At 39.7% G+C, this 25,302-nt stretch overlaps 1 protein-coding gene across 6 annotated transcripts in view; it reads left to right on the top strand.

Annotated features, from left to right (window-relative positions):
- sorcs1 (sortilin-related VPS10 domain containing receptor 1) overlaps positions 1 to 25,302 on the top strand; it is a 163,550-nt gene that overhangs the window by 120,677 nt on the left and 17,571 nt on the right. For all 6 annotated transcript variants that reach the window (XR_010664729.1, XR_010664731.1, XR_010664732.1 and 3 more), the window contains exons 6-20: positions 1,271 to 1,335; positions 2,760 to 2,878; positions 3,088 to 3,177; positions 5,214 to 5,393; positions 6,475 to 6,621; positions 8,516 to 8,618; positions 13,203 to 13,279; positions 14,835 to 14,926; positions 15,299 to 15,406; positions 17,584 to 17,701; positions 19,456 to 19,589; positions 22,518 to 22,631; positions 23,097 to 23,268; positions 24,302 to 24,488; positions 25,159 to 25,292. Coding sequence is in view for 3 of the 6 variants with exons in the window: in XM_020639084.3 (XP_020494740.2) it covers positions 1,271 to 1,335; positions 2,760 to 2,878; positions 3,088 to 3,177; positions 5,214 to 5,393; positions 6,475 to 6,621; positions 8,516 to 8,618; positions 13,203 to 13,279; positions 14,835 to 14,926; positions 15,299 to 15,406; positions 17,584 to 17,701; positions 19,456 to 19,589; positions 22,518 to 22,631; positions 23,097 to 23,268; positions 24,302 to 24,488; positions 25,159 to 25,292 (1,840 nt within the window). In the remaining 3 variants the exon portion in view is untranslated. The remainder of the gene's footprint in view (positions 1 to 1,270; positions 1,336 to 2,759; positions 2,879 to 3,087; positions 3,178 to 5,213; positions 5,394 to 6,474; positions 6,622 to 8,515; positions 8,619 to 13,202; positions 13,280 to 14,834; positions 14,927 to 15,298; positions 15,407 to 17,583; positions 17,702 to 19,455; positions 19,590 to 22,517; positions 22,632 to 23,096; positions 23,269 to 24,301; positions 24,489 to 25,158; positions 25,293 to 25,302) is intronic.

Genomic DNA, 25,302 nt, shown 5'->3' with positions numbered 1-25,302 from the left:
TGTTGTGTTAGCATGCTAATGCTAGCGATCTTTATTCTGCTCGTATCTTCACACTGCATGTAAATTTACCTGAAATGAGCGTGATCTAGAAACACAGTTAAGCAGTGAGTACAGTATGTTATTCTTCTTTTCTCTAGTCCCTCAATTAAACAACTTTTATACATAAGGGGAGGAGTCAGCCGGCAGTCCCGGCGATGTAAACTCGGTGATGATAGGACTCTGAAAACTCTGAAAACATCACAGACAGTGGGACTCGGGTGTTACACCCATTGTAGACAGTCATGACTCACAGAGTTATTTTCAGAGGAGATACTTGATTTATGTTACATTTAAGTGTAAAAAATCACATAGAAAGCCTTTAAGTCTGTCCAGAGACCAAGCCAGTGTCATCCACAAAGACACGACTTGAGTTTTACTTCCCATCAATGAGCGGGGGAAAAGTTTAAACAAACCATAAAGCTTCTCTAACTCAAAGAGCTATTCTTTGCCTGTCTCACACTGTTCTTATACCTGAATGGATTATTCAGAGGAAATGGAAATGTGGCGCGGATTAAGTAGGCCATCCTATTCACAGCTGTGTTTCATCTGGGAAATCACCAATACTACCAATACGTATAATGATGAGAAGCTTTGGTGGTCTCTGACTGTCTCACTCTGTCTGCTTCTCATTCCCCTTACACAAACCCTCTTTATTTCTTTCTCCATTCATGTGTGTGCTACCTGTCGACACCATCCCCCCCTTCTCTTTCTCTCCCTCATGTCTCTCCACCTCCCTGTTCTCTCCCACTCAATGTGTGCGCTGCCTTTGCCTCTCCTCTGATCCCCCAGTCTTTTTAATACATATTTAATGCTGTAATGATTATATGCTATTCCATCTGTGGACATCCCAAACTGTGGCAGAGAGAAATCAATGGCTTTTCCTCTGCTAATGATGTCAGGAAACATCTTCCTCCATCAGTCTGGGGGGGGAAGGACATTCAGGGGCTCTTAACATTAAGATCGCTCAGTAAACCTTAGCTCCTTTTTCTGAGCACTTTTAAGCATACCTTCCACAATGGAGAAGAAAAGACAGTAATTCCTGTGACCGTTGTCCCCGCTGATGTTTACCACAGCTGTCAAAGCACATAACTTCTCTGTAATTATAAATGTGTCGGACTTTTGCAGTTTACATCTTTCAGGTCAGTCATTAGCTAGGTCGGTGAGAGCAGCCGGTCAAAAGGCAAAAAGACGAATAGTGAATGTTCCTGAAACACATTTGTCTGACTTTCAGGTCCAAAATGGGTTTGGACAAAGAGCCGGGCTTAATCCACCTGGAAACCAGCATCTCTGAAGGACGTGAGTAATTGAATTCCAAGTTCAGCTCTCCATTTTCTCCTGTCTTTGTACTGTATTGTGAGCATTGTGTTAAAAGTAGAAAGGAATTGGGAGTTGTTTGAACAATTCCTCTGGGGGTAATGTAAAAGGACAGCGGACATGGCCGAGTCTGGGGACACACAATGACAATGGAGAGAGAAGTAATGCATGCATTAGAATCTTTTTTTTTTGTGATATAGCTTAGTGGTCCTGTATAGTGAGAAATCAGTCATTCTCCTAAATGACAATGAGCAGTGATTTATTGAAGGTTGTTATATTGTATTTGACTGAATTGACTTCTTCTGTTTGATGGCCAAATGATTAGAAAAACTTTTTTTTTAACCATAGTTTATTTCATTATTGATATGTTATGTCTTGCAAGTTAATGCTAACGTTTGTATTCATTATTTATATTTTGTCTGTTTACATTTTGAAAAAAAAAACACTTTCATACTGTTTATGGAAATAGAAAGAAAGAGAAAGAAATTGTTATTTTAGGGAGGACAGCTCAGCCTGTAAAAATAGAATTATTTTATATCCTTATTATGTGATCAGGAGTTCATTATGGGGGCCTCATGAGCTCAAAAAACTACATGTAAAACAAAGTGATGCTGAACAAGAGAATATCTGAATTGATTTGAAAAAAGTAGGAAGTAATACAGACAACCCAACAAATTACCACAACACAACCAAACATCAGTTAGAGATTATAGAAATGACAACCAAATAAACCACAACATATACAACAACACAGCTATACCAAACACAACAGGACGACAAAAAACAAGAAAAACATTCTGCTTCTTTGACTACAACCCTTCCTTTTTCTATTCTAGTCTCCTTTTAGCCACCTCACTGATCACACAAAATGTTCAATCAAAAATGAACAATGGAATAAATCTACAATGCAATGATGCAATAAAAAAATATGATTTTCTCTTTCCATCCAAAAAGCCTTCAAAGTGTCCGTGCCACCGATTGTCTGCGGCCAACACAACACAGAAAAGCCAGCAATACAAACAAACGTAGCAAACATCAGTAGTGTCAGATGTTACAGTCACACAGCCAGAGACTATCACTATTGATCATGTGTACGTGGAGGAAGTGGACACATATTTGGCTGGAGCTAACATGTGGAGACAGGCTCCCTGCAGGCGCTGTGATTGAAGGCAAAGAAAGCAATTGGCCTTTCTGGTCATCTGTCTTCCCCTCCGTCCGGCTCCTCCCTTTCCCCTGATCTGCTTTATTGACACGAGTAATGTAGGAAGCCAAAAGAGGCCGCTTGGCTCAGGGTGAAGGCTGCCTTTCTTCATTGGCTAATACCATTGCTGATGCCATTGCTTGACGTGTGTGTGTGTGTGTGTGTGTGTGTGTGTGTGTGTGTGTGTGTGTGTGTGTGGGAGCAGAGGCGCTGTATGTCACCTGCAAGCTGCAGAATTGCACCGATGCCAACAAGGGCAAACCATTCCCTGGCTACATTGACCCCAATTCTCTGGTGGTGCAAGATGAGTATGTGTTTGTCCAGGTAGGTAATTGTCCAGTTTGCTCAGTGAAAAGCATTAGAGTGGTGTATGAGGCAGAAATTGTGGGCATTTTATATAAGACATATTTCAAGGTCATTCTAAGAGAGGGGCTATTAGTGTAGCATTCACCCTGTTCTGGTGAAAAATCCTTTATCTGTTTTTTTATGTGTCTCCAAAAATCTTTTTCACTCAACGGTATCATCACCTTAAGGTGTCGACGGCAGGGCGGCCAATCTACTATGTGTCTGCGAAAAGAGATGTCTTTACACCCATGAAGCTGCCCAAGTACACCCTGCCCAAGGTAAAAAAAAACAAAAAAACAACACCTGATAAAAAGGAAGTGAAAATGACTCATTACGTCTTCATGATTAAAAAAATATTTATTGTTATAAATAATTATTTAAAGTTATTGTTTGTAGTAGTACTATAATATATGAGAGGTATTTCAAATTGAGTTTGCAGTGCTGCATTGTCTCAGGAGGTTTCTGCATTCACAGACTCTTTATTTGCTCCCATAGCTCTGTTTGGTATTCCGGCTAAAGTCACACCCATTCATGGCTCGCTCCGCGTGACACTCTCTTTGTTATTTATGGACGAATCAAGGCCAAAAGTAGCTCTTGCAGTGATTCCAGAATTGTTATTCCGAGCTGCTGGGAGTGCGCGCGGCCTTGCTTGTCACGTCCCCATTGACAATTAAACATGTTTTATTCAATCAAGCCCCAGGCGCCCTGGTTGCTGTCGGCTCACTGCAAGGTGTTACTGGCACAGTGAGAGGTAGATGAAGCACACAAGTGAACAGCATGGCCTCAGCTGCATAATCTCTGTCCAATGAGCCTGACATAGTGTTAATGATAAGAGCATCCTCTTTCAAATACCTGAATACAGCAGATCAAGTATCTCTAATTATTGAATATAATTAAAACCAGCAGGAGTGTCAGAAAAAAAGCATCTTAAAGTTGGCATGTTTCTATTAGAGACAAAAGAGCACGTCTTTTAGATATGAATGAAGCAAATTGAAGCATTTAAAGAAATGTCAAGTACCGATTCTTCAGGCACTAATTAGAAAAAAAAGAATGCAAAGTCAATTATTTTCCAAAGAGGGTGTACACCTTATATCAAAATAAAGAATATACAACAATCAGTGAATGATAGTGCTGCCACAATCGCAAATGTGCATCCTGTTCTTTTTTTAAATTACTGCAAGAACATTCCTCATTAAAATAGATTTCCTTTCATCAGGATGTTGTGTTATAACAACATGTTTTTATTGATTAGTGACACATTATGAACTTTTAAAGATAAACTTTCTTGTTGCAAAAACTAGGAATGCACACTTGCAAGTAGAAGACTTTTGCTGATAATGAAAATGGAAATTAAGTTTTTAAAGTGGAATTCACTAGTGCTGTCAGTGTTAATGTGTTTATTGTGATGCGATTAAGGTCTGAAATTAACTCTTTATTTTTTATTTTTTGGTCCTTTTCGCGCACTGTAAACCACCATGAACACTATTTCACAGAATAAACATGCTGACGCTGTCTCTTGCTTTTTAGTCATGGTTTCAGAACACACTGGTGTAGCACAGCAGCAATTATTGAAATAACACATCAAAAAGTCTAAGATGCTAAGAACTTAAAAGATCATTTGAACCATGGGATTAAAAATATGAATTTGTTAACTTAAAAAAACATCCTCAGCACATTGATGACAAAAATTAGAATATCTTTTTGATTTTTGTTTTGTTTTTTTTTGGGGGGGGGGGTTGCTCTTATTGCAGAGACAGGACAGTGGGAATTGGGGAATGAGAGAGTGAGGAATGATATGAGGGAAAGGGGCCACAGGTCAGATTTGTACCCTGCTGGCACGCTTGTAGGCGTACAGCCATGTGTACATGGAGCGAGTAAACCAACCACTAGGACACTGGTGCCTTAAAAATTGAAATATTGTCTAATAAGCACTTATACTCATGGAAAATAAAAGGTTACATGCTAAACACTTCCATTTTATTTTGAAAGTTGCATACCTTTACAATGATCTGAATAGTCTACTACTTGTGTAACCAACACAATTCAAAAATTCATCCTGTTCATTTGGGGTTGATGCTGTGATTTATGTTGTTTTTGCCATATACAAACATTTGTCTTCTCTGACTTATACAGACCTTATTAGAAGAAGACATATTTTCAGTACACAAGAACGTGAAAGTGAGTTAAGGAAGAGTCACACAGAGCTTGCACATAAAACAACGACGGGATTAAAGGGAATATAAAGCGCTGTGGCAGCATGAGTTATTTTATGTCTGACTGTAGTCCCTTGATGTTAACTCTGTCTCTCTGCCAGGACCTGCATGTGATCAGTACAGATGAAAACCGGGTGGTTGCAGCGGTGCAGGAGTGGAACCAAAACGAAACCTACAACCTGTACGTGTCGGACACAACGGGGGTCTACTACACACTTGCTCTGGAGAATGTGGTCAGCAGCATGGGCCTCGAGGGAAACGTCATGGTTGACCTTTATGAGGTAAATGATTCTGGAAGTTAAAACATAAACATATTCACTTCAAGCAGCAAACTAAAGACTCTTTAGTTTTTGTACAGTGCACATGAGGTTTACCACCCCCCCCTCCCCCCACCACCTTCTTTCAAGTCTGCAGACTTCTTTTAAGCCAAACTCTTTATTTAGAACTGTATGATGCCCCACTTGATGAGTGCCCAGCCAGCAACTTTATTATGAAGGCTGATCAATATTTCAGAGCCAGAAGGCAGAGATGATGGAACATACTTGTTTTGTCATTTTGGAAAGGAACCCAGCTGCGGTAGGCCTACAGTCCTCCGAGTACATTGTGTGAATACGAAGCAGCTTCAAAGTGCTGACATCAACAAAAGGCAGAAGGGGGGGGGGGGGGGGGGGGGGTATTGTGCCAGGGATATAGATTTTTTTGGGGAGGCCTGAGATTATTTCTTTCTTTGATGAATAACTGCAGATATTACTGCACAAAATGCACCTAATCCAAAAAGAAAACAGAAGTACGTGTCGAGCTCATGCTGAGCCTCTGGAACTGGGAGATCTAATTTCTTCAAGACATACCAGCGCCAAAACCTTATCTCTGAATCAAATCATTTAGCTGTTGATGATGCTGCTCATGTCTTTGACGATAGAATCAAATTCACTCTCTTGATTGGGGTCGCCACCCAAAAACGTAGGATATGCTAAATCTCTCCTCCAAAGGAGATTGAAGTATCTGTCAATTACTAAAGTGGAGTTTCAGTGCCTGATGCGACCGTCGCTGATTCGGTTCAGTATCTCTGAGCTATTCCTATGGGCCTCCAACAGGGAGTCAGATTCATTTACGACACACATTGATTACTCAAAAGTCCCCCCGGGCCTGCGACCATTTACTCACTCAGTGTTTGTTGCTGTATTTGGAATACATAAGAGGTTAGCTTGTGTTGGCTGCATCGCCTCAGGGCATGCGATCTACTTTGCAGTGTCTAGCATTCTTCTTGTGCAACGTGTCTTTCAGATATGGAAATACGTGATATCTTTAGGACTGTGGAGCCTGCCTCTGTTTTCATTTTTTGTATTCTCTCTTATTTTCCAGGTAGCGGGGATAAAGGGGATGTTCCTCGCCAACAGAAAGACGGACAACCAAGTGAAGACACACATCACCTACAACAGAGGCAGAGACTGGAGGCTACTGCAGGCCCCGAGCAAAGACCTGCGAGGCAACAGTGTTCACTGCGTGCTGGTGAGCGTCTGGGTATCTGGGAGTGTGCCGGGCATCGTACGTGTTTGTATATTTGTGTGTGTGTGCCTCCATCAAGAGAGAGAGGCCCTGACAGGAGTTGACTGATCCCAGCAGCAACGAGAGGCTGCGCTCAAAAAGAGCAACGCCCGTCAAAGCTGAGTGCTCTGAGGCTGCTGAGCTGAAAGGTCAGCCATTTTGATTCAGTCCAATAAGCCGACCTCCCATTTAAGAAACACAGAGAGAAAGAGGTGTCAGACAGAGAAGCAGACTGTTTGTTCCCCCCCCCCATCTTTCTTTCCTCCTGAAAGCTCCTTAAAGTTCGGTGCTCCTCACAGTCGAGTTGTGTTTGCACTCGGAGGCCACAGTTGAGACGAGTAAAGCAAAGAATCTAAAAGTACATTTCTCTTCAACCAGAACAAAAGAGTTCTGCCCAAAGAACAGCCTTTATCTTCATGAATTCTAACTGTAATTCATTTCTCTTTAAAAGTGGAAAGCTTAAGACTTTTACATCCTAAAAGTTGTTCTTAAAGCTGAAGTCATTATAATTAGTTACGTGTGGTGAAAAAAACAGCGCCAACATGTGGCTGTCAACTTCCAATTGGGAGATTCTTGCTTGCGTCTCAAAGAATCACAAAGCAGTAGTTCTAGCAGTCATTGAATTTGTAAAAAAATAAAAATAAATCTAAGGCCTCCCTTTATTGGGTTTTTATGTTATATTTTTTTGATGATGATGTGATGAGGCTTGAAACATGGTGACAGTGGACGGAGGGTAGGGTAAAGCTGAGCTCCAGTGCTAATCATTGTCTGTGTGATAATGCTTAAACTTACGTTGAAAAAAGTCATTCTAACTAGAGCATATTTTTCTAGTTAAACGATACATTCCTTCATACTCTGCTCATATGTGAACACATCTCAAAAACTGAAATTCTGACAGAGTTCAGACATCAAGTGGAGTGTTAAGAAATAGTTTGCTCACGTTACTACTTTGTGAATTAATTTGGTTTAATGTATTTTATGTAATATCTACTTAAACCTGTTATTTTTCTTAATGGTAATTGGACAGTACTTACAGAACATCTTTGTAGACTTCCTACCTGTGGACAGAGCTGGGGTTAAAACTGTATATCTTGTGAACAGAAGGTTCATATGAAAGTTAATATGTTACATTTATATTCTTAATCAAGTAGAATTATTTCCTGACTTTCTGTTTCCTCTTAACTTTGTACAGATGCTAATAATGTGGGTGTACCATTTGACAACAATTCAAAAGATGACATACGAATACACAGAAATAACAATGAATGCACTGATAGACCATTTCTATTGGTTTAACTGCAGAAACAAACAGATGTGCTGAAGCTCAGTTTTGTTGAACGTCGTCTTCAAAAGCGAAAGTAAGCGGACTATGATGACAGTGTAGACTCCATGGTTTTAATTACTGTTACATCCTCTTTAGTGCTTTATCTGAGAGGCGCATTAGCACACTTTCCCTTAATGTGACTTTCTGTAAAAAGTAATCACCATATTTTTTGATAAACCAATTAGCAATTCTGCGGCATGCTTCGCCTTCTTTCCGTATTATACAGTCATTTGTCAGGAAATGTCAGAGTTTTAATAAACCTCCAAACAGCCCGTCACAACATGGCCTGCACCACTGGCATTTTGCTGGCTCGTAATGAGAATTGTGTCGGTAAAGGTTAACCCAATCAAAATTAATGGTGAGGCCGGCCAATGGGGATATGCTGTTTGGGATCAAACTCAGTGGGGAGGTTGCACCCAAGTCACTCCAACAGACGCTCCATACACAAGTGTCTTTTGAACGTTTTTTTTAACTGACACTGTTGGCTTTGCTCCATCGTTCTGATAATTGACTTTTTGATTTCTTTTTTCACAGCCATACTGCTCATTACATCTTCATCTCCACGTGTCTGCAAATCCCTACACATCTGGAAACATAGCCAGCAGGGAGTCATCGCCGGGAATCATTGTCACATCAGGTGGGTGAGATAAAATCTCTGCTGAGTGGCATGTTGTTTACTCGTTGTATTCTCTCTTGAAGCGCAGAGAGGTTTTCTTTTGAAAAGACAGCCTTTTGATACATGTTTTCAAATGTTTTCTAATGTATTCATTTCGACAATTGTTTCTTTTTAAACTCAATGAATGTTAGCACGTTTTCAATTTCAAGTTGGAATCAGTCATTCTTTACTGGCATTCAAAATCCAGAATGTCATTTACAGCTCTACAATTCACTTAGCAGACGCTTTTATCCAAAGCGACGTACATCAGAGAGTAAGTACAACACAAGCAAGGATCTAAAAAAAGGGAACAATGTCAGTATTGTTTTGGTTACTTTCTTCCAACTTTGGGCAATTCAATTCAATTTTGTTTTTCCAACGAGGAGAGACGAACACCATAGACGTCAGTAAGACAAACAAAGCCAACTGAAAAAAAGAAAAGAAAAAAGAAATCTGCCTCTTACGCATGCCTGCATATTTGTGCATTGAGGTTTCCAACATGGCACTGCAGCTCTCAATGTTCCTTTATGCAACTCCATTCAGCTGTTTACAGATATTGATACCTTTGTTTGTCCCCGTGTTACCTCACCTTTGAATAGAGGTGGATTACACAACACAGGCCAGAACACCAAATATAAAATACAATTCTCAAGGTTCAGCCCTCAGAGCACCATTGTTCGTATGAATCTTGGGGTGGGGGGGAGGGGGAGCAGTGGGTCTCATTGACTCAGTGGGGGGAAAAGAAAGAAATAGAGGAATATGAGTTCAGCAGCCCCCAGGCGTATTCACACCTCAGTGATATTTACTCCCCCATGAACCTGCACTGTCAATAACACATCGGCACACGCCCCGGGTGCCTGGAGAAGGCCAAGCTTACGCTTAACGTGTTGGTGTCTGGACCTTCTGTGAAACATTGTGAATCAAACAAATTTTATGGAACAATCGACTGATTTGGTTCGATCTCTGTAGTCATTTAGCCGACAAAACAGCCTAAACAAACAGACAGGGAATGTAGGGTAGTTTTTTAGTTATCAAGTGAAAAAAGAAAAGCTCATAACTATCACTTTTCATGCCAATCATGGCTTAACTTCCCATTTGTAAATGTATTTTCTTTATATTCTGGGCTTATTTCCTTTACTTATCAAGTCTGGTTGTGTAAAGACTTTAAAGGCTTTATATGCGATTTTTTGATCCAGCAGATGTCGCTTGCTCGTTGATTGAGCTCCAGCATGAAACCAAAACAACTCGTGCTGCATTGTTGTGTTAGCATGCTAATGCTAGCGATCTTTATTATGCTGGTATCTTCACACTGCATGTAAATTTACCTGAAATGAGCGTGATCTAGAAACACAGTTAAGCAGTGAGTACAGTATGTTATTCTTCTTTTCTCTAGTCCCTCAATTAAACAACTTTTATACACGAGGGGAGGAGTCAGCTGCCGTCCTGGCAATGTAAACAAACTGAAGATAGAGAGTTATTTCAGAGAACATACTTGATTTATTTTATATTTAAGTGTGTAAAATATACACAATATGCATATAAAGCCTTTAAAAAACAATTCTGAGATCAGGTTTCACCAACTGGACTCATTGTGATTGTGAGCTGACATTCACTGTTTATAAAAAAAAATAGATGATGCAACTGTGATATCATCTATTTGTTAGTGGACTTCCTTTTATAAGGTTTTGAGTTTGGCATTTCTACGGTGCCCTGTTTTTGCTGTTTTGGATCTTTAAATGACAGTGTTTGCCATGGAATTGACATATTTATGCACTATAGTATACTCTGCTTTATTGTTTTTTAACGTGTGTTATCACTCTAAATTGAAGAAGAGCTGAAACTAGAAGTGGAGACCATGAAGATTTTAAGAAAAGGATTATTGAGATTTTGAGATTAAGATAAACTCAGTTAATTATAGATGGAGAAGTAGGAGGCATTTTCTGGTATTCTTATTTATTCTTATATACCTTTAGATTTCTTTTTTAAATAAATCGAGTCTCCCCCTGCTGGACTTTGAAAGAATGCAGGTTTAAGGCACCTTCACCTTGGCTTCACTTATAAAACCTCTTCTATGTAGTCTATGGCACACAAAGAAACCACTAGATATGATGGACAAAGACTCACAACACTATGGCTCAAAAAGATGGACTTATTTATTTGATATACACATTAAAGAACACAACGCATCGAGCCTGACCAGGCTCTTCATCAGGTGCTGTATCATATCTAGTGAGCACCTAAATAAGTGTGTTTGCTGACTTTTTCTGGAAACCATCCAAAATGATTTGGAGCTGTTAAAATGGTTATGAGGTGTGATTTTGGAGGTTAAATGTCTCATTTAAAGTGTTGATCCTGTTACAGACTATGCTATCTCACCAAATATGATAGAGAGATAGATTCCAATTATTTTGTTTAAAATGATTGCGTTTGACAAATTATGTATGGCCTCTCCAATGGTGCACAGAATAAGAAGGCAGAGAATATAGAGGATAGGAAGCACCTTGTAACTAAAACTGTATTACTATTGCAATGATAGCAAAGACTACAGGAGTTTATGGTCAAAGTTGGGAGGTTAGGTTAAAGAAAAATGTTTTTTTTTTTTTTTGCAGAGCAATGTAAACCACAAAGATGATAAGAGAAACAGAGAACATACATGATGTGCTTTTATCAAGACACTTTATGTTCTGCCAAATCTAAGAAGGACATATTTTGTAACTTTAATGTGATTTAGCAATTACTAAAGGGATGATAGCAAATCATCAGCTCTTCTGACACTAAAGCAAAACCAGGAAAAAAACATTTTCACTATCTCCCTAGCTCAGAATGTTCTGTTCTGTCACTCTCCATAGCCAGTGCTAAATCTGCTGAAACCTCCTTATGCTAATAATTCAAATGAGTCCAGCTCTGAAAAAACGCTTCTTGGCCACCAGTGAAGGTGGGATACTCCAGGGGATGAGAGTCAATGTCACTCCTTTTTTAAAAAGTCGGTTGGAAAAGACGACAAGCAGAGTGCTGAAATGCAGAGCCAGTACTCAGCCGACTTTAGACTTTGAAATGAAAGTTAGTGTGAAACCAATGTTCAATGACATTTGGATTGCCACTAGATATACTGTATGTGTCTGGTGTAGACAGTCAGGGAGAAAGATGGAGGAACACTGGAGAAACAATCAGTCAGAGCTGCAAACGGTTTGAAGATGTTTACTACTATCTGGTCTGTAAAATAATCAATTATGAAAAATCCCCAAGTAGAAAAAGCTATACCGGTTTAAATATAGATGACATTTCAAATATTTCTGTCACTTTTTCTTGCTGTCACATCGTTTCTTTTTTCTTAAGACACGTTTTGTAACTGTACAAGGGCTGTGTTCCTACAGCATGCAGCTTACTGTGTGTATATTAACTGTTAGGGTCAGAAAGTGAAACGATCAACTCTGATGAAATCAACTTCCACTTTTCTTAAGATGTTGAAGATGGCGGGCTGTTCAAACAAAAGAGCTTCACTTTGCATAAGTGCACTGCTGAAGCCATGAGGAAAGCTTTAATAAATGAACAGCTGATCCGGTTGAGAGTGCGGCATGCTCAGGATGACATAAGTTGTCTGGTTCAAAAAACGTAGCAGCGACAGGAAAGGTTGTGTGACGTTGAAGTGATGAATTTTCAAATATTCTTATACACTGATATTAACTGATGGTGAGTAAAATGGTTGTTATTCTTTGAAGTTACATTTTTGGTGGCTAAAATACCTTTTGATGAGGGCGCTGGGGGCGTGGTGGTTGGTGTGCACGCACCAGTCTGAAGTTCTACTAGCGGGCAGCCCGGGTTCAAGTCCAACCTGTGGCTCCTTTCGTGCATCTCATTCCCTACTTTCTCTTTTTCCCTGATTTCTGATTCTATCCACTGTCCTATCTGTAGAATAAATGCACAAAAGCCCCCCCCCCCCCCCAAAAAAAAATGAAAATAAAATAAAAATCTGAAATGGCTTTGTTTTCTACCTCGTCTACAAGGCTACTTAGCTTTGCTGCCGTGTCAGTACTTCTCTGCTTAAGTATAGATATGATCACAGCTGCAAGGGGATAATATTTCAATTGTCTGCTATTACACTTTAAAATCAGAGATTACAAAACTCATTGTTTTTTCATGAGGTTTTAGAAAAGGGGAAAATCATGCCTCTAAAACACAAACAGTATGTTACAGTGTGGTGTTTAAGAATTACTCGTTACATTAAAGAAATGACATCCTTCTCGACTACATCAGGAAAGCCCTGTTAAAAACTGTCAGAAGTGATGTCATAATAATCTGGAGTTTATTGGATAATTCTGGAGTGTGCGTGAGAGTCACACGGCACAGTAACAGCAGCTCTTGTGGAGAACTGTAATTATAGTCCCAGTCTGCAGCTGCAGGCTGGAGCCCCCCTGCTGAATCCCCACTGCCAATATGAAGGCTCTTTATAAAAATTGGGAATTTGTTTGATCTTGGACTGCATTATGCAGTTACCCAGCTCAAGCACTCACTGTGGTTTGTCCTTTTTTTATTCTGTTCTGTAAAAAACGCCCGCCTTCCCTCCAGGCTCCATCGGCTCTGAGCTAAGCACCAGCAACGTCAGTGTGTTCATCACATCGGACGCTGGAAACACGTGGAGACAGGTGAGGACATGTCTCATTACAATCAAGTAATATTGAATTCTTCTCTTCTTTTGGGAACATTTTAAGATGAAACTAAAATGTTTCTGTTGCTATTTTTTGAATTATGATAAAAAAGAGAGTTGGACATTTGCCATGACAACGATGCACTGACACTTCACAGCCAATGACGCATAGATGTTCTCACTTTTCAACAAGCCCATTGACAGTTATAATATTATTAGTATTAAAGTATTAATATTATGTTATATTATTAATAACCTTATATTATTATAATATCATGTATTTAAATTCTCCCCACTTAACAACAGCCAAACCTCAGAACATAAATATGTTCGAGGTTTGGAGTGTTAAAAAAGAAATGTAGGAGTGTAACAGCTGTTAATGTTAGCCCATTAGCTGCTTTATTTAAAGGCTAAATAAAAAACACCCATTGAAAAAGACTCATGTAGCGGACCTCTAAATGTTTGCAGTATTTTGATTTTTTTTAAATTATATTTTTGACTAAAATGAGAAAAAAAAAAGAACCACAGATGTAAATTTAGTTGACATTCATTAGTTACATGAGTACACAACCATTTCTATCCAGCACAGCAGCTGTGCCATTAAGTGTACTTTCCCCATGGTTTATTTTGTTCTCTTTTCACCCATAAGAGAGACATTCGTTCTTCATTCTGTCCTCATTATTATTTTGCTCATTGTGGGTGAGCACGTTTTTACTTGAGTGCATCATATTAAAAAGGTGTTTCCAATATTCTGCCCCTCTCACATTTTATCAACATGTTAGACCAATAATAGTAATACCTCTTTATACACCAATGCAAGCTGTCACCTTGATTTTAAATATAGATGTATCCATGATTTATATCAGGAGGTATGCATATTTTGTGAATTTATTTTTTAGTGTCAATTAGCACTTCTTTGGCTGAGATCAGCTTTCTGCAAATATTCGCACATGTACCGACTGCAGTAAATATCATATAATGAATGTGATTCATAACGTTGCACCTGATAATTAATATTTCTAAGGATGAGCCAATCATACCCACATGCCATATGGAGCACTATGAACTGACTGCCCTGCCACTTAAAATATCCACCTCCTCCCCCTCCACCTCCACCTCCACCTCCTCCTCTTCCTCGCCCTCCCTCTCTCTGGTTTTGTCATAAAGGCTTTTTATCCTCATACACTAAGCAACATGTTTCAGGTTGATAATCAAATGAAATCTTGGCAGTGATTTGATTCAGTGCATACAGTGCTGGTGGGTTTGCTCCCTTACTTCACTACCTCATGTTTTTAATTTATGAGGCTTGTTCCTAATTCAACACAGCAATAAAAAATTATTATACAGAAGCTGATGTAGCAAGTTCTGTCTGTGATGTATACTTTATGTGTGTGTGTCTTGCGTGTGTGTGTGTGTGTGTGGTGTATTATTACTTCACTTTCTTTAATGATTCAGCGTGGGTGTGAGCAGACATGTGTTGGACATGTACACGGCTAATAAGCCACTGTAGAGTGAACCCTCTTTTTCTTTTTCTTTTTTCTGTGTCTCTGTAGATCTTCAACGAGGAGTACGCAGTACTGTATCTCGACAAAGGAGGAGCCTTAGTCGCCATAAGACACACTCCGCTACCTATCCGACACCTGTGGTGAGTCATTATGACAGAGACGCAGCATTTGTCACAGCATGACTAATTCTCTCAGAGGACGCTCCAGGTCTTAAGTAAGTCAAACAAAGGCAAATGAGTTTGTCTTCAGACAGGGGGATGATACAATTCTGGCTCAACAAAAAAAACCCACCAGCCATGGTGGAGAAGTCTGCTGCTTTGACAATTGTCATTCAATTTCCCCTCTCCGTTGTTTGAAGCCATAATGAGTCTGGCTCTGCTGATCAGTGTTCAGTGAGCAGAGCGCCTCAGCCCTGCGCAGAATGAAAAATGCAGACGTTATACACCTCTCAGGGTCGTTAGCTTGTGCACACATTCGAGGTTGTGAGCATTGCTTCCTTTTTGTGTTGCCAGGTTGAGCTTTGACGAAGGGCGGCAGTGGAGCAAGTACAGCTTCACCAACAGTCCTCTGTTTGTGGACGGGGTGCTGGGAGAGCCCGGCGAGGAGACGCTCATCATGACGTGAGTGATTTGTCAACATGGAAATCTATCATTCACACTGAAAAATCAAAGAAATAGCCTGTGTGTGTGTTTGTGTGTATTTCTGCTCTCCTCTGTGGCAACCCAAACTTTCATGCCTTTATATCTGAGCCTGCTTGATTCAGCATTCCTGACTGCCTGACTGTTTTCTTTTTCATGAATAAAAAAAAGATTTCTCACAAGGTCTACTGCACATCAAAACTGGCTGTCTTCAGATTATGATCACAGGAGATCAATGCCTTGGCAGCCAGCGACAGCGTGACTGTCCATTTGAAGAACATGAAGGAAACATGCTCAAAATGATCAAAAATATGCCTGGAAAAAAAGAACAAGAAACTTTGTTTTAAAAAGTTTTAACTGCATTAAAAATTGGGAAAGAGCAGTGTGTGCGATCCGGCTCGTCCTCAGAAAGCAGATTTATGACGATTCCTTTTGTGCACTTTCCCATTTATCATTAGAATGGCCCAGAGCTGGGTGCATGCATATGGTATGACACAGCCCTGCTCCCTTATTGCAGCAGAGATTTTAGGACTTGGGGATGTGTTAGCAAAGGGTTTCCACAGCCATTACATCAATGTTTCATGACATCTGCCACAAATGACAGACTGACAGTCAACTCAGTAGTCAGCTCTACGGGAGAGTGAAAGGGCACAGCTGGAGAGACAGAGAGGGAGAGAGAGGAGAGGAAAGTGCACAGCGATAGTAACAAAGAAGAAACAAGAGTGGGGAGGCAAAGAGGCAGTGGACAGACAACACCGGCAGGTTTGCACTGAAATAAGTTCTCCAGCATGGAGCCTCTCGGCTAGCAGAAGTATACCATTTGTTTTCATAAGACCATCATGCATTGTTTTCTTATCAATTTGTATTCATTCTTACAGTAAGTGCCTGTCATGGTCAAGTGCCCCTAGAGCTAATTGACAGATTGATTGTGATAAATATGTTGTGGTATGAATGGCGAGTGGGTCACTGCAGAAAACACATCCACTCAATTTAGCTGGAGATGGAATATTTATCTGGTTAGTCTTATAACCTTGGATTCTACTTTGTTTTGATCATTGAAAAAAAATGTGGATAGTCGTTATGATTGAGCATTTCAGAAGCAAAACATTATAAGCCCAAACTTGCCAGTCAATAAAACGACATCAAAAGAAAGATTTCTAGATTCTGTGATTTACTATAACATTATTGTGATTATTAGATTTCTATGGGTAAAGGTGTATGAGGCGGTGATAATGTACCAAGGTCTTCTGTTATTCAGCGGTTTCTATCACTCTAAATCTCTGATATTTTCGGCCAATAAATCATATGACCAAGCCTGTATAAGCCACCTGTTTAAACCAGCTGGGCAGTATAGTCACTGTAGCACTTTCATCACATCGGATTTTTAGTTAGCTACCTACGCTACTGTTAGCTAACACAAGATGCAGCCTGTCAAAGGGTTCTAGTTAGGAACATTAAAGCCTACACAAAATTGACTACTTAAATACTGTTTTGAAATCTTTGTTGGCTGATATACAAAAGCCTACCGATAGATATCAAATCACTTTGATCCCACAAAGCTTCTGGAAAACGTTTCCTTAATGGCTCTACTTAGCATGTGCACCGGCTTGTCCTTAGCATGTGCACTGCTATGCACCAAACTTTGCTCATGACATTTTACATGAGTTTGATTTAGAAGAATGTGAGGAATAACAATACTTGTTAGCACAGCTATATACTATCATACTAGCATGTATTCAGGATCACCTACGTAGGAAATACAGAGATTATTATGATAATGATTAAAGCACCTGTACACCTATAGTGCTGCAGTGATGAGGTGACAGTATAGTATAATTATACTAAGTATAATTAAGGGTTAGGGGTTGGTTTTCTTTGTTGGTTTTGGTCTCCTTGTGGAATATCTGAAACAGATTACCACTTTCCCAATGTTTGGAATATGTGTAATGATAATTCCAATCTCTGTTCTCATCCTCCTTTCTTTAGGATTATTTCTTCTCTGTATTGTTTTCTTTGTGTTGCCGTTGTTCTTAGTTAAGCATCTTTGAGTATTCAGAAAAAAATTGTGTAATTCTAATGTATTATTATTATTGTTATTATTATTAATAATTACCTGCAGTATGTGTCTAATGAGAAGCATCTTTTGCGTCTCTTTCCAGTATATTTGGTCACGTCAGTCATCGGTCAGAGTGGCAGCTGGTGAAAATAGACTTCAGGTCCATCTTCAACAGGAGGTGTACAGAGGCTGATTATCAGACATGGCACCTGCACGACGAGGTACAAACATTTTATCATCATTATTATTGATTAAAATTTGATATTTTGAAATAAAAATACTAAAGGAAAAGTAAACATATCTTTATAACTAACTCATCTAGGAATTTGAATACCCATAATAACTTTATATATGTACATAGGAGTTCCCCGAAAGAGAATTCAGTGAACATGTCAAACATACTGTGTAACATACTCAGTAGTGATTGTTAATGCAGCCTTTGCTTTTACTATACATATACTGTATATCAGCTATAGACATAACAAAAAGTTGTGTGCTTGTTCTGGTCACCAGGTTTGTATTTGTTGGTTTACCTGGGGACACTAAAGAGAACACAGCATTTTAGCATCCAAATAAGATTGTAGAGAGTAAACATGGTGCTCAAGGTAACACAAAGGGGCTGATATCAGGTTCAGCCCATTTATCTTATGTCAGCACTCTCAGCTTATTGACACGCCCTCATTCTGCTGCATAAACAAAAAAAACCCAAAGAGGATTAAAGGTTGACTGCTGGAGCTATTTCTTCCAAAATAAGTTTTCAGTCTTCCGTCATTAAAAGTCAACCAATCTGAAGTTTGACGAGCTTGTAATCTTTTCTACAATGCCTCCCAAGGTTCAATAACAGAGTTAAGCTTGAGCAGGGCCGCTTGGCAAAACTGAAGGCTGTCATCATTAGAGTAATGTGTGATCAGTGGCTGACCAGCTTTGCTTTTAGCCTGGCTGTGGAGGAAGTGGACTGAAGCGGGATGTCTCTCGATACCCAGAGCACTTATGCAGATTCTCTGCAGATTGCTGCGGATGCTGCTAGTGCTCCGTGAATCCAACCCTAGCCCTCCCCCCTTTCCCCTGCATACATTAAACCTCCCTGAAAACCCCTCAACCTGTCCAGGCCTGAAGCCGAGCCAGGGACTTCGTAAGCACCTTTAGTCATGGCCACGTTCTGTTATTGGTTTGGACAACCATATGCTCTGAGCAGACTGATGATCCAAACATATAGCATGGAAGATGACAAAAGTCCAAGCCAATTACAGGGATAGCCTGCCTAATTGTAGACGTCCATGGGTCCAAGTTTACTGTGGAAATAAGGTGAACACCACCTCAAAATAGAGGGCAGTGTTTGTGTTTAAGGACCACTGGGGAACTTAAGGACAATTTCCGGCGCTTTGAATCTGTTTTTGGAACAGCCAGATTTTAAAGTATCTCACTAGTGACACCTAATGCACAAAGACAGAAAGTTCTGGTAATAAAAAGCAGCAGTAGTTATATGGGAGGATGCAGTGACACAGACTGGTGTTATCCTCTTATCTTTTTTTTTTGTACTCTAACTGATTGTAGATCTACTTCCCACACATAGATACATGTCTAAAAATGGCTTGGTTGCTGGGAGCTTTTGAAACTGCACTTCCTACTTATTCATTCCTCTCAATATCTCAACAACAAATGAAAAAAAACCTTTAAAAAAAGAAGAACTCAAGCAGCACATTCTCAGGTCTGACACTCGTGACGGAGGAACAGTTGTTTAGTTTAACACACCACACAGCACAAATCCCTAAAAAAAAATAAAAGAAATTGCTGAACAGGAATGCACAACAAGCCGAAGTAAGGCAGCGGTGCTTTTCACACACCCAGAGATGTACTTATGCTTGGTTGCATCGTGTAAATTATTTATGGTGGCAAGTTACAAAAGCGGCTCATTTTTTTAAAACTCTCTCCGTGTGATTTTCCTCTTGGTTCTCTGTTGAAATCGACCTTGCAGGGAGAACCGTGCCTCATGGGAGTGAAAAGAATTTACCGGAAACTGAAGCCCCCTTCCAGGTGCGTTATGGGAAAGACGTACTCTGTGTCGATGACGTCTGGCCCCTGTGACTGCACAGAAGCTGACTTTGAATGGTGAGCATTTTTTTGTCTTATTTGACCTTTTTTTACACTCCTTTATTCAATCCCACTTGCATTCCATCTGTTAGGTTGTTCAATGAAAAGTCAGCTGACTAAGTACTAAGGTAGTCAACGAATACAATTATGCAACTAAGCACATGAAAATGGTTGTATAATTCATTTGTTTTCTCTCCAGAATACTGGCTTCAAAAATTCTTCTTGTGCCATGGCCTGATACATATCACTGAATATGTGGTGTATGAACAATTTTTTCTTATGTTTAGTCAGGGATGGTTTTAGACCATGCTATTACTGCAGGTCTCCATCCTTGTAAGGGGTCAGGTCCATAAAACCTGGGGCAAAATGGCTTTGTATGTATGTATCCTCAAAAGTTTAAGGCCCAAATAAATTAAGAAAACAAACTCTGTAAATCCATTTTGGTTTTAATCTGTCATTTAAGACCCACAAAGGCCTCATGTCAAAATCATCAGGGTTGAAGACTTTGAATATACTCTATAATACAAAGCCTGGTGCATGGAGTTGTTTAGTATGTGGAGTGTTGGCAAGGCAGGAAGGCTCTAATGAAAATAATTGTAGTTGCATCATGGTAAGTGGTAAATGCTTGATCCAGGGATTTCGAATCTTGACCTTAAGTAAGACTAATATCTAGAATGCCTCAAACCCAGTGGCTTTCATTTTGACTGTTCTTTTATAATAAGTCATGTGTGAGCTCTCAAGACTTTAACATCAGTGCAATATAACTTCCCCAGACCTTCGCCTTTAAATAAGCTACTGCAGCCAAAATTTTGTATTGAATTTTACAATAAAAGATTGAACAAGTCCCCCCTCCACATGGGCAGTAATTCAGCATAATGTTGGTTTCCCAGTGTAGTTTAAAAATAAGGATACCCAAATCTAAATCTTTTAGCATGCTCTTTAAAATGTGGTGAAGTTGTGTTTGAAGTTTACCTTGATCACAGAGCATGTCATTCAACTTCAGGACTTACCCTGCATAGATTTTGGATTTATTTTGGACGTATGTATTATTCTTTAGTAACTTTCTAAAACAGCTGGGCAAAGGACTTAAAAAAAGAAAATGCTTCTCAACCTTAGTGCTTTTTGGCCGTTGATGAATGGCTCATGGTCCCAAATGAAATAATCTCTTTTGTATTTCTGGACAAAAGAGTGTTGTTTCCCTGCAAACTGAAAACTTTGCATACACTGATTGTTGTACACTCTTTGTGTCAAATTTTTCACAGCCAACAAGTGTAACAGTGGGCTGAACAAATATTCACTATCTATTTGCAGACTGTGTTATCCTATGTCCCCTTTCAGCACCAAATGTGAGCAGTTTAAGAATGTAGACCAGTAAAGACACCTAAATAGAAAGAAAACACGTCTGCAACTTCCCTACACTTTCAGGAAATGTCCATTGGCCATTGTCCTCTTGTTTAAGACCTATATTTGGAGGATTGTGTAATTAGACACAAGTGTAAAATTACGAGCTAAGCTTTTCAAAAGTTAGATAAGATTATGTGGAAAAAAAACGTGACATTGATGAATGGATGGAGAACAGCTTTCACAATGGATTTAAGTGTAAACCAAGATATTTGTCCCAAGTATTCTGCACTCTGTGTCAGACTTATGTGTGCAAATGCATTTTCCTATATTCCAGGGTTTAAGGGGACTGAGTTCAAGTGAGGGATTAGAGATAAGAGATCAAACGTCATGGTTAACATCCCACAGATTATAATTGTAGAGCACCCCTGGCAGATTCTCACGGAGGCTGCTGCTGATAAATGGAAACCAGTCAGCTGCTTAAACATGTACCGACAGTGTGTGTGTGTGTGTGTGTGTGTGTGTGTGTGTGTGTGTGTGTGTGTGTGTGTGTGTGTGTGTGTGTGTGTGTGTGTGCGCGCAGGCGTGCGTTTATGAATCTGACTTAAAGGGGACCTTGATGTCATTTTACATCCACCAAAAGGGGACTAACAATCCAACAGTGGACATTTAGAAAAACCCCTGTTAGTCATGATTTCATATATTCAATCAAACTAAAACGATTTATTAAAAAGCTCCTTTGTTTCCTTTTTAACTTTGACCCAAAGAGGACCAGAGGGAGTTTGAGTACTCATTACAAGATGTTCAATTGATTTCCCATGAACGTGTGCCATTTTTCACTGCTTAAAGGTCAAATTATTCCGAGAAATAAATGATAATGTTCACAGTACTTTTTACAGCTGCTGTTTGATATTCTTGGAACATCTGCAACTACAAAAGGAGTTTTCCACATTCTTCCATACTGCTTTCTTTGAATTATCAGCATTATTAGTGTTCCTTCTTTCTTCTTTTTTTTCATCTTTTTTTACTTTGGTCCCAGATCTGCAGGTCTCTTGAGTGAGGCAGCTCTTGGAATAAGCACCATCAAAACCATAAATCACCAAGCCTAATAGCTTTCATTAACAATCGCAACACTTTTTGCATCTGCGTGCATGTAGCTCTAATTGGGGCAATTTGTCCCTATCATTTTGGGGATGCGGCGCTGCTCTGCCTTTTAATTTGTAGGACAAACAACTTCTGGGATGTGTTTAAGAAGCGCCAAAGAGGCTCAGATCCATTGCTGTAGCTACTGTGAAGTCAATGTAAAAAGAAACATTACGTTTCTGCAGGCTGTTTCTGCAACTCTGTCAACTTGTTTCTGCAAGTGTAAAATACATGGCATTCAATCTATTTTCAACATGGAACATAATCGAATCTTCTGATCAATTCGTATAAAGGTTATCTTAGGCATTAAGAAGAACTTGTCAAAGTCTTGGTATAGTCTGTTTCTTGTTTGAAGTGTCCAACATGAGGCTCAGAAATTTTGGAATCTGTCTTGTCAGTGATTTATCTGTGGTCCCTGATTGGATGACGGTTTCTTTTTTTCTCTGCTAATAATCTTTACAGTGATTATGGCTATGAGAGGCGGACAAACGGCAAATGCACGCCAGCCTTTTGGTTCCATCCATCAACAATGTCCAGGAGTTGCACCACAGGGATGACTTTTCTTAACAGCACTGGGTAAGTGCAGGATGAGAGCTGACCAGAATATGACAATACATCCACTATAGAGACATGCAGGTACTGGGTAAAATGAACTATACACTAAAGTTGAAATGGCTCAATTGTTTAGTTTTTCCAGTGGCAGAAAAAAAAGTGGGCTTTATCATAGAGAATGTATTTAAAAAAAACACATTTCCTTATCAGAGCTTATCTTGTCCATGTTTTGGCCATATGTGCCTTTTGAAACTTCAGGTTCGGGTTGCAAACACACAATAGAATCAGAATCGAACAGTGCACACCTGGCATAGGTGTAATTGTTAAATAAGTAAGTAATACCAAAAAGTCTTACAGTTTAGCTTCCAATATTTTCAGAATACTCTGGCACATGTCAGACAAGCGAATGACAATGAATTCTTTCTTCTCCTGCATATGGAGTCAGTCAAACAGTAAGTAAATGCTGTTTGTGTTTTTCCTCACTCCCAGATATAGAAAAGTAGTCTCTAATAACTGTACAGCTGGAGTCAGTTTGGAGTACACAGCCAGGAGGCAGCAGTGTCCAATCCAAGCGCCTAAAGGTCTCCACCTGGTCACCAGTGAGGGCACGCTGTCGGCCACACTGGGCACCAATGTCACCTTCCTTGTTTTTCTGGAGGAGGTAAGCTGATTTTCTGTACTTCTCAAAAAAATCTTTTAAACTGTCAAACCAACTCAATATTTTTTATATACTGAAGGTAAACAAGGGAAGAAGGGTGTGAATCTTTTTGTATTTTTATTTTATTTAAAATGATGTAGTGTTAGTTCATACTTTAAGAATGTTGGATTTGTTCTGTGATTCAACTGAATGTGTCATAATTTAGGAGAAGCACTCTGTCACTCTCTTTGTCTTATGTTACATGAAATAAAGTTGTTTTAATTTGATGAAATTAAGAATATGGAATTGCAGATGGCTAAGGTTGGCAGATGTGCCTTCTACTTTAAAATACATCTCCTGACTGTACAAAAAAATGAGCTGAGCAGTTGCATCCCTTCTTTAATGTATTAGAACCAGGCAGGTATTAGAATAAAAATACAAATGTGAAATATATTATATTCTGAGATAAAGAAATAAAGAAATCCGGACATTATACACTTAAAGCTTGAATAAAGTCAATAATAATCAATCACAAGAGCTACATGCAATTTTAGCTTTATGTGTAAAAAGAAAGTAGGGATTGACCATTTGAATGGAGAGTAAATGGACTAAATGGTAAATGGACTGGAGCTTTTATAACCATTTTCTACCAATGACTCTACCAACTGAGCCACAGCCGCCCGAAAGGACGCTAGCACATTAAAAACAATAATTTATGTAAACATGAACAATCCAACAATTCACTTACAGTAAAGATGAAAACTCCCCCTGTAACAATACAACAGGTTATATGCTTTATGGGGTGGCTGCCTGACCTGACGGCACCACTGCGACCTGCCCGTCAGGATAGAGGCCAGAAATTAATATTCACATCCATATTCATGACGTAAGACAAAATTCAAAATTGTAGGCTTTTAAACAGCATTCCACAATCCTATTAGTCACGACATTCTGACAACATCCACTTCCTTCAGGGTAAGAATAGCATACGTTACCTGAAACCTGAGGGAGTCTTTGATAAAGAGCCGAATTAGCAATTCCCTTTTTTTTTATGCAGGGTGACGGTGCGAGGACAAGTATCACTCTGGACTTTGGGGACGGCCATGCTTTGACCTACTCCAATGTAAGCTCCATTGAGGATGGGATCAAACACATCTACAAAGCCGTGGGGATCTACCGGGTTACTGCCACCGGGGAGAACAGCCTGGGCTCAGAGACGGCTATGCTCTACCTGCATGTGACATGTGAGACATTCCAGAGTTTTGAAACACCTGTGTGTAAAAACTTGTTCTTTATTGTATCTTCTTAGTCTTTCCTTCTTGCTTTTTTGCCTTAAATTTGCTTTCCACTTTTTATCACATTCATTGGAATTGCTGCTGTCAGCCCCGTACACTGTGTACCACATTCTGTGCTTTATCTCTGCAAAAGAACATGCTCCTCTTCCATAACCAAACAAACAAGTAAGATAGAACAAATCCCAATGCACTCCCACTCAAGTCGACGTATGCTTCACAGACGCTCCACCCACAGAAGCCCTCATATGTAACCGGGCTGACCACCCCAAGTGTATTCAGGGAGTGACAGATGTATTGGAACTGACTTATTGATCAGGGAGCAGATGCCCCCACCGATCTGTCAATCCTTTGTGCCAGCCAGACAAATAGAGCAACTGCAGGCTCAGGAGTGACACGGATGAAAAATAACACACAGATGGCAGCAAACAGTCCCAGGTCAGGATGAAAATCCTGAACAAAGACGTGCCTCCCCCCTAGCCCAACTCTTTCCCAGTACCTTCACTTTTTGTTTTAATTCGAAACAATAAAGATGTTGTTTTTCTATTTCTATTTTTTTTGCTGGGCGCATGCTATGCACTGCATTAGATTCACTCTGTGATGTATATGTGTGTCTGAGTAGGTCAGCTGGAGTATATCCATCTCTCAGCTCCCTTTGTGGCTGTGAGGAATAAGGAAGTGAACCTTACTGCAGTTCTGTGGCCCAGCCAAGTGGGAACGGTCACCTACATCTGGTGGATCGGAAATAACACAGAGGTACTGTACA

This window comes from Labrus bergylta, chromosome 1, assembly GCF_963930695.1.
Source record: "Labrus bergylta chromosome 1, fLabBer1.1, whole genome shotgun sequence".
NCBI classification, from domain to species: domain Eukaryota; kingdom Metazoa; phylum Chordata; class Actinopteri; order Labriformes; family Labridae; genus Labrus; species Labrus bergylta.
The sequence above is the reverse complement of the archived record's forward strand: the minus strand, read 5'-3'. Positions and strand labels throughout refer to the sequence as shown.